At 47.1% G+C, this 14112-nt stretch overlaps 1 protein-coding gene across 3 annotated transcripts in view; it reads left to right on the plus strand.

The window, feature by feature from the left end:
• The window catches only part of ARHGAP23 (Rho GTPase activating protein 23), a 139974-nt gene extending 126397 nt beyond the window's left edge, over positions 1–13577 (plus strand). For 2 of the 3 annotated variants that reach the window (XM_075350083.1, XM_075350082.1), the window contains exon 24: positions 8754–13577. In XM_075350083.1, the coding sequence (XP_075206198.1) occupies positions 8754–9707 (954 nt within the window). In that variant the 3' untranslated portion in view covers positions 9708–13577. The remainder of the gene's footprint in view (positions 1–8753) is intronic. The other variant, XM_075350084.1, reaches the window with a different exon arrangement.
• The last annotated feature ends 535 nt before the right edge of the window (positions 13578–14112 follow it).

The raw sequence follows: 14112 nt of genomic DNA on the forward strand, positions 1-14112 counted from the left end.
GCCTGGTATTGCAACTCCGCAGCATTAATTTAACTTGGACAAACCCCTAGTACGATACGATACGATACACTTTATTGATCCCGTGGGAAATTCTGGTATCACAGCAGCACAACTTAAATTATAACATGAATTACATAATTGACAAGACAGTGGAGTTGACAGAAGAACATTATACATTAGATTAGGTCATACACAGCGGGTGAACTGAAAGTAGAAGAAATAAAGTAGACATTCACCTTGATGATTTAACACTGTTATTTTCTGACGCCTCATTGGGGGACACAGGACCATGGGTGTTATGCTGCCTATCCATAGGAGGACACTAAGTAGATGCAAAAGCATAGCTCCTCCTCTGCAGTATACACCCCCTGGCCGGGCCAGGCAAGCTCAGTTTTAGCTTAGTGTCTGTAGGAGGCACTTCCTTTCAAGGTTTGTTATTTGTTGAGGACGACGGTTTCCTTTTGGGACCGATCTCCCACTACCATCAACGGGCGGGAACGTGAAGCGTTGCCTACACGTACCCCCTCCCGCGACGCTGGATCCTGGGCTGGACGACGGGTTCCACAGACACCGATTTTACAAAGCCCAGGGTAGAGGCCTGTGAACTATAGCCCAATCCTCAGCCCCTCTCTGCAGGCTCTGAGATGAAGATGGCACTGATTCCTCAGCCCCTCTCTGCAGGCTCTGAGATGAAGATGGCACTAATTCCTCAGCCCCTCTCTGCAGGCTCTGAGTAGAATATGACACCGACACAGCAAGCTGGCTCTGCTATTTTCACTGCCTGGAAAGCAGTGTTTCTTTGTCGCTCCATTGGGAGACCCAGACAATTGGGTGTATAGCTACTGCCTCCGGAGGCCACACAAAGTATTACACTTTAAAAAGTGTAACCCCTCCCCTCTGCCTATACACCCTCCCGTGCATCACGGGCTCATCAGTTTTTATGCTTTGTGTTGAAGGAGGCACACATTCACTCATGCTCCCATTTTAGTCAGCAGCAGCTGCTGATTATATCGGATGGAAGAAAAGAGGGCCCATAACAGGGCCCCCGGCATGCTCCCTTCTCACCCCACTAAGTCGGCGGTGCTGTTAAGGTTGAGGTACCCATTGCGGGTACACAGGCTGGAGCCACATGCCGTTTTCCTTCCCCATCCCTTAGGGGCTCTGGGAGAAGTGGGATCCTATCCGGTCATCCAGGCACTGGGACCGGGCTCCCTCCGCAGCCCCTGTGGGATTCTGACGGACAGGAGACTGAGTATCATCAGGGACAGGGCCCTGCATCTACAGGTACTCTGTGTCCCCTTGGGGACGGTGCATGGAGCACTTTGGCCTCAGACGCTGCAGCGACTGCGGTGTTGGTATGAGACCGGGACTACCGCGCCTGCTTGCCGGCCGCGGTTTTAACTTTAGTCCCCGGCTTTTGCGGCCTAGTGCCTTAAATTCCCGCCCCCGGGCCTGCCAGTCAGGGGTAAGGGCGGGACGGTCGGTCTGACGCCGACAGTGAGGGCTGGAGCACACTTAGTTGTCCTCCTCCCCCCTCACTAATCACTCTGGGGCACCAGATTCCCGCACTTTTTTAGTTACGCCCACGGCTCCCTCCTCCCCTGTGAACGCCGACAGCCATGTTTTAAGCACATTCTGCCGGTGGAGGACTTCTGGCTGCAGCCCTGGGACAGGGAATCTGGTGGCCACACACCGCTTGAGCGGTTGGGAAGCCACACCGGTCACCCGGTGCTGGTCCCCCTAGAGTGCCGAACTGTATGTATGTATATATATATATATATATATATATATATATATATATATATATATATATATATATATATATATATATATATATATATATATATATTATAATTGTATACATTTTCTCGGTTCGGCTGTACTGTTAGCTTGTGGCTATATATCCCTCAGTGATCACTCTCCTGGGAGACAACAGCATGTCGTTCACAAGGAGCAAGGGTGCCAAGACACAGGGTTATTTTGCAACCTGTACCTCTTGTGCGGCTATGCTACCTGCAGGTTACACCTACCCTCACTGTGAGCAAGGCTCGGGCCCGGTGGCACTCGTTCAGCCGGAGCCTGGGGCACTGGTGGGACCCTCGGCCCAGGTAGAATCGCCGGCTTCCCCTGTCCAGGTGGCAGGGACAGAGTTTGCAGTTTTAGCTGAGAAACTCTCTCAGTCACTTTCACAATCCATGGCTCAGTCTATGGACAAATGGTCTGCTAAGATACTAGAAGCCTTGCAGTCCAGACCGGCCCTTACACAGGCCCCGGGCACTGCGGGATCGCCCCCAGGCCCCTCTCGGTCTGCGACGAAGTGTGCTCATGGGGTGGCCTCTAGTTATTACGTGGAGGACTCCGGCACGGACCGCAGTCCCAGACCGGCTAAGCGGACTCGCTTAGAATCTTCCCCGACTTCATCACGCTGTTCGGGGTCTCAGCTTGAGGACTCTCTGGAGGATGAGGCGGAGGTCGCAGCCCAGGACTCTGACCCTGACGTTGCTCTCAATCTTCATACACCTGAAGGGGACGCCATAGTAAATGACCTTATAGCGTCCATCAACCAGGTGCTAGATCTTTCTCCCCCAACTCCACCTATAGAGGAGTCGGCCTCACAGCAGGAGAAGCACCAGTTTAGGTTTCCCAAACGTACTCGGAGTGCTTTCTTCGATCACTCTAACTTCAGAGATGCTGTCCAGAAGCACAGGGCTTTTCCGGACAAGCGCTTTACTAAACGCCTTAATGACACACGTTACCCCTTCCCCTCTAACGTAGTTAAGGGTTGGGCTCAATGTCTCAAGGTGGATCCTCCAGTCTCTAGACTGGCGGCTAGATCCGTAGTAGCAGTGGCTGACGGTTCATCGCTCAAGGATGCCACGGACAGGCAGATAGAGCTCCTAATGAAATCCATCTATGAAGCCATAGGCGCGTCCTTTGCCCCAGCCTTTGCAGCAGTGTGGGCACTCCAGGCTATCTCAGCTTGTCTGTCTGAGATTAATGCGGTCACCCGTACCTCTGCTCCGCAAGTAGCGTCTTTGACTTCTCAGGCGTCGGTATTTTCATCCTACGCCATGAATGCTGTCCTGGACTCGGCTAGCTGTACAGCGGTAGCATCCGCCAATTCGGTGGCAGTCCGCAGGGCCAGGTGGCTACGCGAATGGAAGGCAGACAATGCTTCCAAGAAGTTCTTGACCGGTTTGCCTTTTTCTGACGACCGATTGTTTGGCGAGCAATTGGATGAAATTATTAAGCAATCCAAGGGAAAGGACTCGTCCTTACCCCAGCCCAAACCAAAGAGACCTCAGCAACGAAAAATTCAAGCGAGGTTCGGTCCTTTCGGCCCTCAGCCAGATCCCAATCCTCCTCGTCCAACAGGCCACAGAAGAGCCAGAGAAACTCTTCTGCATGGCGGTCTAATTCACGTCCAAAGACCGCCAGAGGCACCGTCTCCAAGGCGGCCTCCTCATGACTTTCGGCCTCCCCAAACCGCATCCTCGGTCGGTGGCAGGCTCTCCCGCTTTTGCGACGCCTGGTGGCCACATGTCCAAGACCGATGGGTGAGGGACATTCTGTCTCACGGTTACAGGATAGAGTTCAGCTCTCGTCCTCCGACTCGTTTTTTTCAGAACATCTCCGCCCCCCGAGCGAACCGTTGCACTTTTTCAGGCGGTGGACACTGTGAAGACAGAAGGAGTTGTGATCCCCGTTCCCCTTCAGGAACGTGGTCGCGATTTTTACTCCAACCTGTTCGTGGTGCCAAAAAAGGACGGTTCATTCCGTCCCGTTTTGGACCTCAAATTGCTCAACAGACATGTGAGAACCAGGCGGTTTCTCATGGAATCCCTCCGCTCTGTCATCGCTTCGATGTCTCAAGGAGACTTCCTAGCATCAATCGACATCAGGGATGCCTATCTCCATGGGCCGATCGCTCCAGAGCATCAACGCTTTCTGCGTTTCGCCATTGGACGAACACCTTCAGTTGTGGCACTGCCTTTCGGCCTGGCGACAGCCCCACGGGTCTTCACCAAGGTCATGGCATCCGTTGTGGCAGTCCTACACTCTCAGGGCCACTCGGTGATCCCGTACTTAGACGATCTCCTAGTCAAGGCACCCTCCCGGGTGGCATGTCAACACAGTCTGACCGTTGCTCTGGAGACTCTCCAGAGGTTCGGGTGGATCATCAATTTCCCAAAGTCAAAATTGACTCCGACCCAATCACTGACTTACCTCGGGATGGAGTTTCATACTCTCTCAGCGATAGTCAAGCTACCGCTGGACAAACAGCGTTCGCTGCAAACAGGGGTGCAATCTTTCCTTCGGGCCCAGTCACACCCCTTGAGGCGCCTCATGCACTTCCTGGGGAAGATGGTGGCAGCAATGGAGGCAGTTCCCTTTGCGCAGTTTCATCTGCGTCCACTCCAATGGGACATTCTCCGCAAATGGGACAAGAGGTCGACATCCTTAGACAGGAACGTCTCTCTTTCTCTGGCAGCCAAGACCTCTCTTCAGTGGTGGCTTCTTCCCACTTATCTGTCGAAGGGAAAATCTTTCCTGCCCCCATTTTGGGCTGTGGTCACGTCAGGGTGGGGAGCGGTTTTTCTCCACCACAAGGCTCAGGGAACCTGGACTCCGACAGAGTCCTCCCTTCAGATCAATGTTCTGGAGATAAGGGCAGTGTATCTAGCCCTAAAGGCGTTCCTCTGGCAATTCTGCCCAGAGTGTTGCGCAAGATCAGGTCCGGCTGCCGCCACGCCATCCTCGTCGCTCCAGACTGGCCGAGGAGGTCGTGGTACCCGGACCTGTGGCACCTCACGGTGGGTCAACCGTGGGCGCTCCCAGGCCGACCAGACTTGCTGTCTCAAGAGCCATTTTTCCATCTGAATTCTGCGGCCCTCAACCTGACTGTGTGGCCATTGAGTCCTGGCTCCTAGCGTCCTCAGGGTTATCTCAAGAGGTCATTGCCACTATGAGACAGGCCAGGAAACCAAGGTCAGCCAAGATCTATCACAGGGCTTGGAGGATCTTCTTAGCCTGGTGCCCTGATAAGGGGTTTACCCCCTGGCCGTTTGCCTTACCCACGTTTCTTTCCTTCCTGCAATCCGGAATGGACAAGGGTTTGTCTCTCAGCTCTCTCAAGGGACAAGTATCGGCGCTTTCCGTGTTTTTTCAAAAGCGTCTAGCCAGGCTTCCGCAGGTCCGCACGTTCCTGCAGGGAGTTTGCCACATAGTCCCGCCTTACAAGCGGCCGCTGGATCCCTGGGATCTCAACAGGGTTCTACGGGCTCTTCAGAGACCACCTTTTGAGCCGCTGCGGGATGTCTCTATCACGTCTTTCGCAGAAGGTGGCATTTCTAGTGGCAGTTACATCACTCCGAAGAGTGTCAGAGCTTGCAGCGCTGTCATGCAAAGCCCCCTTCCTGGTATTTCACCAGGATAAGGTGGTTCTGCGTCCGGTCCCGGACTTTCTCCCTAAGGTAGTGTCCCCTTTTCATCTCAATCAGGAGATCTCCTTACCTTCATTTTGCCCTCATCCAATTCACCAATGTGAAAAGGATTTGCATTTGTTAGATCTAGTGAGAGCAATCCGGATCTACGTGTCTCGCACGGCGCCACTGCGCCGTTCTGATGCGCTCTTTGTTCTTGTCGCTGGCCAGCGTAAGGGGTCGCAGGCTTCCAAGTCAACCTTGGCTCGGTGGATCAAGGAACCGATTGTTGAAGCCTACCGTTCTTCTGGGCTTCCGATTCCTTCAGGGCTGAAAGCCCATTCTACCAGAGTCGTAGGGGCGTCTTGGGCATTGAGACACCGGGCTACGGCTCAGCAGGTGTGTCAGGCGGCTACCTGGTCTAGTCTGCGCACTTTCACGAAACACTATCAGGTGCATACCTATGCTTCGGCGGATGCCAGTCTAGGTAGGCGAGTCCTTCAGGCGGCGGTTGCCCACCTGTAAGAGGAGGGCCGTTGTCGGCTCTTTTTATCGGGGTATTCTTTTACCCACCCAGGGACTGCTTTTGGACGTCCCAATTGTCTGGGTCTCCCAATGGAGCGACAAAGAAGAAGGGAATTTTGTTTACTTACCGTAAATTCCTTTTCTTCTAGCTCCTATTGGGAGACCCAGCACCCGCCCCTGTTCCCTTCGGGCTGTTTATTCTTTTGTGTACACATGTTGTTCATGTTGAATTGTTCTTTTGGTTCATGGTTTTCAGTTCTCCGAACATCCTTCGGATTGAATTTACCTTAGACCAATTTATAAGTTTCCTCCTTCCTGCTTTGGCACCAAAACTGATGGGCCCGTGATGCACGGGAGGGTGTATAGGCAGAGGGGAGGGGTTACACTTTTTAAAGTGTAATACTTTGTGTGGCCTCCGGAGGCAGTAGCTATACACCCAATTGTCTGGGTCTCCCAATAGGAGCTAGAAGAAAAGGAATTTACGGTAAGTAAACAAAATTCCCTTCTTTAAGGTGAGATCCCCCCTGACTGGTTTCCCAGACAAAGGGAGAAAGGACGCTGCAGGGAAGGCTCCCAGGCCATTTACAGTATTTATTATGTGCAAGGAGCAAGGATCCTGCACACACAGTGTTAACTCTCTCTAGCTTACTGGCTGGAGGAGGGGAAAGTTCTGCTGTTTGCAGAAAGTCTTGCAGATAATTTCCCGGTGGCAGGGGGAGGACCCAGGGCTCAGGGACTCACGCTGTGTATTATCTGACTTCATCTTCCCGCTCTTTTAGCGCTTAGCCCCGCCCCCCGTGGCTGCGCTTAGCCCCGCCCCCCCAGGGAAGCGTGCCAGATCTTCATAGAGCTTAATCCTTCCTGAGGACATCGGCTGATTCTGGTGAGGTGCTTGCTATCAATTGTAGCTCTGCTGAGCATTGCTCCCCCTCCTGGCATACTCCTATTAGGAACATGCAGAAATCTAAAGGCAATAAGAGTACTAAGACCCACATAGTCTATTACTCAGCCTGCACTGCCTGCCGTGCTGAGCTACCACGTAAACACACCTCTTCTCTCTGTGAGCATAACACCCATGGTCCTGTGTCCCCCAATGATGGCTAAGAGAAAACGATTTTACGGTGAGTACACAAAAATCCGTTTGTTGTACAGTCCCATAGCAGTTGGCACAAATGATTTCCTATATTTTTCCTTCTTACACCTCAGAAGGATTAGCCGGTTGCTGAAGGTGCTCTTCTGTCTCATGAATAGCTCATATAATGGATGTGCATTATTATTCATAATCGCCATACACTTTTTCAGAGTTCTTCTCTCCACTACCTCCTCAAAATAGTCCAGATTGCAGCCAGCAGCGGAGCTTGCCTTCTTGATAAGCTTATTCAGCTTATTAGCATCAGAGACCCGCACACTACTGCCCCAGCATATGAGTGCATAAAAGATGGCACTTGCCACTACAGACTGGTAGAACATTTCTAACATTTTGCTGCACACATTAAAAGACCTCAGTTTCCTTAGGAAATACAATCTGCTCATCCCCTTCTTGTAGACCATCTCTGAGTGGCATCTCCAGTCCAGTTTATCAAGGTGGACCCCCAAATATTTGTAACTCTCCACCTGCTCCACCTTCTGACCAGCAATAGTGATCGGTAAACATTTCATCTTTCTCCTGCTATAGTTGACTACCAATTCCTTAGTTTTCTTAACATTTAGTTGTAGATAGTTACCTTGTCACCAATCCACAAAATTCAACACCACCCTTCTATATTCCTCATCCCCCTGGTCCCCCCAAGTACATCCAACAACCACGGAGTCATCCGAGAATTTTTGAAGGTGGCAAAAATCAGATTTATACTGAAAGTCTGATGTATACAGTGTGAATAGAAAGGACGCTAGCACCGTTCCGTGAGGGGCACCTACACTGCTCAACAATCTGCTAGACACAGCTGCTCCCATCTGTACAAACTGTGGCTGATCTGATAGGTAGTCAGTTATCCAATTTCTCATCCCCTCCTGCACCTTTATATCAGTCATCTTTTTGTGTAGTAAAAGTGGCTGCAGGGTGTTAAATGCACTCGAGAAATCGAAGAACATCGCTCGCACAGTGGTTCCGTCATTCTCCAAAAATGAATGTACAGTATGTAACAGAGAATAGCATCGTCCACCCCCAATCTATGCCGGTAAGCAAACTGTAGGGGAGCAATAAAAGCCCTCACCCTCGGACTCAAGTGAGCAAGCACTAATCTTTCCAAGGCCTTCATAGCATGAGATGTTAAGGCAACAGGACGATAGTCATTTAGGGTTGCAGGAGAAGTAGTCTTGGGTACCGGAACCAGACAGAAAGTTTTCCATAACACTGGTACCCTCTGTGTTTGAAGACTTCTATTAAATAGGTGTGTAAAGACCGTACACAGCTGGTCTGCACAAACTTTAAAGACACGTGGACTAAGTCCATCTGGCCCTGCAGCTTTACCAATGTTAAGTGACTTAAACTGCCTCCTCACATCATTTTTGGAGACTCTAGTACCAGACCTGGCCATTATTTATCAGACACCGCTCTGTACTTTTGATTTAAGGGGATGTAGCGTGTGCTCGAGCGAATGAGGTGCTTATAGTTTAATGATCGCCTATCCTAACAAGATTCCATCAATTTTGTAATTTTTTGGGGACGAAACTTTGAAGTTTTAACATTGTAGCTTCATAAAATAAGTCAGATATTTTATTACATCTGATCTATTGTAGATTCTTCCTTTACTTTACATGCTAATAAAGCAATAAGAATAAACATTTTTTCTTTTTCCTTTAAAGGCATCTCGAAAGGAGTTATATGCCCGTGATATTCTATCCATTCCCTTCATTTCAGCAGTGAACCGCAAGCGCAGGAAGCGAAGAGATGAGAAGCGCTTCGGGAGCAGCACAGAGGAAGACGACTCTGAGCAGGAGGTAGCACGGTTAGGGCAGCCTGAACAGGAGGTGGAGATCATAGAAAAACAAGAAATAGCTGAAGAACCCCAGGAATCGTGTTCAAAGGCACAGGATCTAAAGTTGTTGGATGGAAGAGACGTTGTTGCACAACCTAAAAGCTCAGAAAGCAGGTGGCCAGCCCCTGTAGAAGAAAGGATTCCTGCCGATGCCCGTTCCATTGTGTCTGGGTACTCCACTCTCTCTACATTGTGCTCAGAGCCAGCCTCCAGTGTTCGTGGTGGTGATGACGCTGATGATGAACGCAGTGAGTTCAGCCATATGGAAACAGACACAGAAGTGGGTGGAGGAAGAGAAACAGAGCGACCACGCTCACAAGACTCTTTCACTTCTCAAAGGCTCATTCCTGGAGATACACTAGCTCGGAAGAAATTTGGTAAGGGTAAACTTGAAGGCTCTGAGGATCCTGTGTCCTCACACCCTCGCACCCCTCAGCGCATGAGGCCGGCAGTAGATGATCTTTGCATGGCAGCAATGCGGAAGCCTGGATCTCCAGAAACCCGGCGTAGGAAAAGTGCTTGGCGACGACACACTGTGGTGCTCCCTGGGCAGCTTACTGACCTTAATTTCAATGACTGGAAAGAGCCAGTTCTTGGAGCAACATCAGCTTCTGAACCCAGTCCCCGTTTAAGTGGAGGTGCCTGGGCAGAGGCAAGGGACTCGGGCCTGAGTAGCCTGGAGTCTCAGAAAGCCAAAACCCCAGCAGTTCAAGAACCTGTAGCCAACAAAGGGTCCAAATCCCAGAATCCTTCTCTTCCTGGACTCCGCCATTATCTGTAAACACTCCGCTGTTACTATGAATGCCATGTGGTGGTCTCTCTTCACATTTTTAGTATACAGAATTTTTTTCCCCATGGCTTCAGCTACTTGAGGGAAATAAAAAAAGCAAAACAGGATTTTCTTTTAATTTTTTTTTTTTTTTTTTTTTACATGTTTATCCTTTTTTAGTTCTTGTCTGGTGCCATCTTCTCTTACAATTGCAGCTACAGACCAGATACAGGAAGACACTTTGCAGGAACCAAATGATGAATTTTGGAAAGAGTCTACAAAGTCCACCTTACAGAATTGTGAGCCACCACCACCGTTCATGACTGGTTTCTGCGTTTTATATACACAGCAGCGTGAACACATGGAGTCATCACATTTCTACAAAGCAGACTGCTGGGGATGTGAGCGGGTCACTCGCAACACCTTTCCCAAATATAGATTCAAACTATGGTGCCTTAAACCATTTTTTACATATTTAACCCTTTTCCTGCTAAAGATGAACTGGGACATGTGTACAATACAAGGATGCATTTATACTGGTCTGTAAAGTACACTGTGAGTAGTATATATAGTGTATGGATGTACAGTAAAATTTCATTATTTCAGCATCTGGTGGACCAGTGTGCTTCTGACTTGGCTATATGCCTTTATGGCTTTAGCCTGGTTCATTGTGCAACTCCTGATTATCTTGGAGGATCAGAGTCATAGATGTAAGGAATTTTACTGTACAGTTTCTTAATTTGTGGTCATCTGTATGTATGTAAAATAATACCTGCTATATGCACATACATGATATAAGTATGTATACATTACTATGCACAAAGTATACTATTTGATGTACTGTCATTTTGCAGACCAGCTAGCTGAAGTTTAATTTGGCCTCTGGATACAGTATCCCAGGTACTTTAAAGGGAACCTGTGATCAGATTCATGTTGACCGGACCATGGCAGGACACCACATCAGACTAGTAAGGGAGACCTATAGTTCCCAGCTGGCTTTATAAAGTATAATGTATGAAAGAAGGTGGCACTCTTTATAGTTGGAGAGAAGAAAATGTTATTGATCTGCTGGCCATCTTGTAAAGTGTGGCATCCTTGCATGTGACATGCTAACGTTTTTGCCCTTTTACCTTAACCACGGCTTGTTAGGAGCGGTGTGGTGGAATCTGTGGAGCTGTCGGCACATAACTCTTTAAAGAGTTATGTGCATGCAACGTTTCAGTAAAACATACCTGTGTGTAATGGTGCCATGCTACCAATGGATTGGGCAACATGAATCTGATGACTGCTCCCCTTTCAGGGTATATTCACACACGTCAGTTGCTATAATTTCTGCGACTGACCCTTTTATTTGAATCTGAAGCAACCACGTTCAGCTAAGTAGGAGTGAATTTTCACAGAAATTTCTGCAACAAATCCAATTTTATAGTCATGAGGTTGTAAAAAGTAATAGGAGACTGCATCCATCCTGTAACGAGCATGCATCTATTGAATGGAGCTAGCTTTGCTGTATTAGTCCCAAGAGGGGCTGCTGAGGAGCTAGCGGGAGGAGCAGAGCCTGCGTAATAAGTGACTACCTTTTATTCCTTCTCCTTAGACTGTTTTTTTTTTTTTTCTTCTATTAAAGTTTCATTTATTTTAGAAAATCGTATTCCCTACTATTATAGTGCTCTTATGCTGTGCACCAATGGACCACTATAGTAAGTACTATAGTAAGTGTGTTATTATATAGGGATAATTACAGATAAGTAAATAACTGCCTAACTACTGAATAAGATGTTATCATTTTACCATTAACAGTGCTTCAGGTTGGCTCCACATCCCCAAAATGTGTGGTCTGAGTACGAACCATGATGTACGGATTATCACTGGTCTCCTGACTAACTCAATAGTACAATATGTTTATGAGGCTGTTGCATTGGGTCGGGATACCTACCGCCGGTCCGGACATAGTGGTCCTTACTCAGGCTGTGAATGTGGGAAATATGAAACGAGCCTAAATCTGGAGAATGCAGCTTGTCCATGCATTGCCAGGTTAGCCCATTAATTTCATCGGGACTGTTGAATACAGAAGGAAAGAAACGGAAAGGCAAAAATAAAATTGCTTTTCTATTCTCCCTGTAGGTCAGGGGCAGCCATTGCTTTGACTACAGGTATTGTGGCAGCATTTCAGGTGTTATAATTCTAGCCCACAGTTTAGTGATGGCTTGCACCTCCAAAGCAGATCTGTCTAAATCCTTCCTTTAAAGGCAGAGAGAGGCAGGAGAGTTTCCCAGGCCATTATAGAAGACTTTAGTGCAGTCTTTGGTAAATGGGAACTAGACTTGTCCTATCTCCGCACTCTGGAGATTTCAGGACTTGCAGCCTATGGTTGAGGGCACACTTTAGTTACTGCCGACTTGCTTTGGCAGATAGGTGACGTGTAGCAGATGGTCTGATCCATCCAGTACACACAAAGTAGTGCACATAGCCCTCAAAGCTCAGAATTTGGCCTCTGGGCTTGATTTAATTCACTTTGTGCTTTTAAAATCTTTGTATATGATGTAAATGATTTTATATAACTTTTTTAAACTGCAGGAAATATTTCTCTCCATATGGGGGAAGGTATGTGTATGTGAGACCTCTGCTGTGTCCCCACCCATGAATAGCCCTCTGTGGTCACAGCATAAGACAGATAACAGTAAATCATCTAAGTGCCATTAACCACACAGATTTACCTCATTCAGACAAGAAGCTTTATCTGCAACCTGTAGTACTATAACTCCCAGCATGTTACATCACAACAGCTAGCAAGCCACAGGTTGTAGATCTCACTAGTGTGGAGGAAACTTGCTAGCAGACTTTAGTTCTTACAAGATGTCTACACTTCTTTGTAGTGTAGGAGTACATGAAGGACGGGGCTAACGTAGGCAGACAACCTATTTTAGGCAGCCCAGGCATGTTTAATAAAATAAAGGCCCATTTTGGCAAGCAAAGAAAGGAGGGGGAATTGAAGGGATGAAATAGAAGACGTGTAAAGATGAGCAAACCTGAAAAGTAAAGTTTGGTGTTGTTACAGAACATGGACTTTACCAAAAAACACTGTTTGAGTTCGGGTGCTTAACGTATGAACACCACTCGCTTGAGCATTACTGTACTCTGGTATGCTCGGTGCTTAGTCCAGTGCGAGCCATTTGCAGTGTATGAATGGCTCTCACTGGGGGTAACAACAGCATGATCTGTTGTAATGTGAACAAAAAAAAATAAAATGGAAAAACCTCGCCCTCACTATCCCGCAAATGCTCTGTTTATGGCTGGCGTATGTAGGCGGAAAACCAAACTGCCAATCGGTAACTTCCATTAGGGTTCAGGTGAAGTCCGAGTCCAGATCCAAACTTTTAGATAAAGTTCAGCTGAACCCGCTGAACCGAACTTCAACGCGTCCGCTCATCTCTAAAGACGTGCTAATAAAAGGGCACATTTAGATGACTGCATTCAATTTTGCTGAAGAAAAACACAGATGGATCCTGTGTCCTATATGATTTTACACAAACATCCTACATTGGCAGATTCAGGAGCAGATCAGAATTAGGACATGAACGGAACGGAGTTGCTAAAGTTTAGGCATTTTTTCTTTTCTATACTTCTCAGGCCCTTTAATTGTTTTGTCTTGAGACCTCAAATAATCACTAAAAAAAAAAAACACTGAGTAGCGCGGAGCTGAGGAGGCAGAAGTGCACAGTTCCTACATGAGTAATGGTTTTTGTTTAACTTTTGTTGTTGTTCCCGTTTTTTTTTTTTTTTTTTCCTTTTTTCATTTGCGCCTTAGTCATTTTACTTAATTCCTTTTTTCAAAGTGGGGTGTGTGTGTGTGTGTGTGTGTGTAAAATATGTATGCATGTGTGTGTATAAAATATATATATATATATATATATATATATATATATATATATATATATATATATATATATATATATATATATATATATATATATATATATATATATATATATATTATACACACACACACACACACACTGAAAAGTTGCAACATTTTAAACATTTTTGTAAATTTTAGCTTAAATGTATTTGTTTTCCCTGGAGTGACTTTTTTTTATGCCTTCAATTGACACATATGGTGACATTTTAGAGGAACACGTGAGTTTTTAGCGCCAAAAAGTCACAAAATGAGTTAAGGAAATTAAGCGTATTTTTAATTTTGCTTAAAATTCATTAAACACATGAGCCTTTTTGAGGAATTTGGATCCAAAGGATAAATCACTTTAAAGAGTACTGCGCTGCTAAATTAATGGATCAACAATAGGAGTATATAGCTTGTTTTATTCACAATGTGTTTCAATGCTGAACTGAAGAAGTTGGCACTAAAAAAAGTCATCATATACGACAAGACAAGGAAAATTGACTTAAGTGCTAATGA

Source organism: Anomaloglossus baeobatrachus, chromosome 5, assembly GCF_048569485.1.
Source record: "Anomaloglossus baeobatrachus isolate aAnoBae1 chromosome 5, aAnoBae1.hap1, whole genome shotgun sequence".
NCBI lineage: Eukaryota > Metazoa > Chordata > Amphibia > Anura > Aromobatidae > Anomaloglossus > Anomaloglossus baeobatrachus.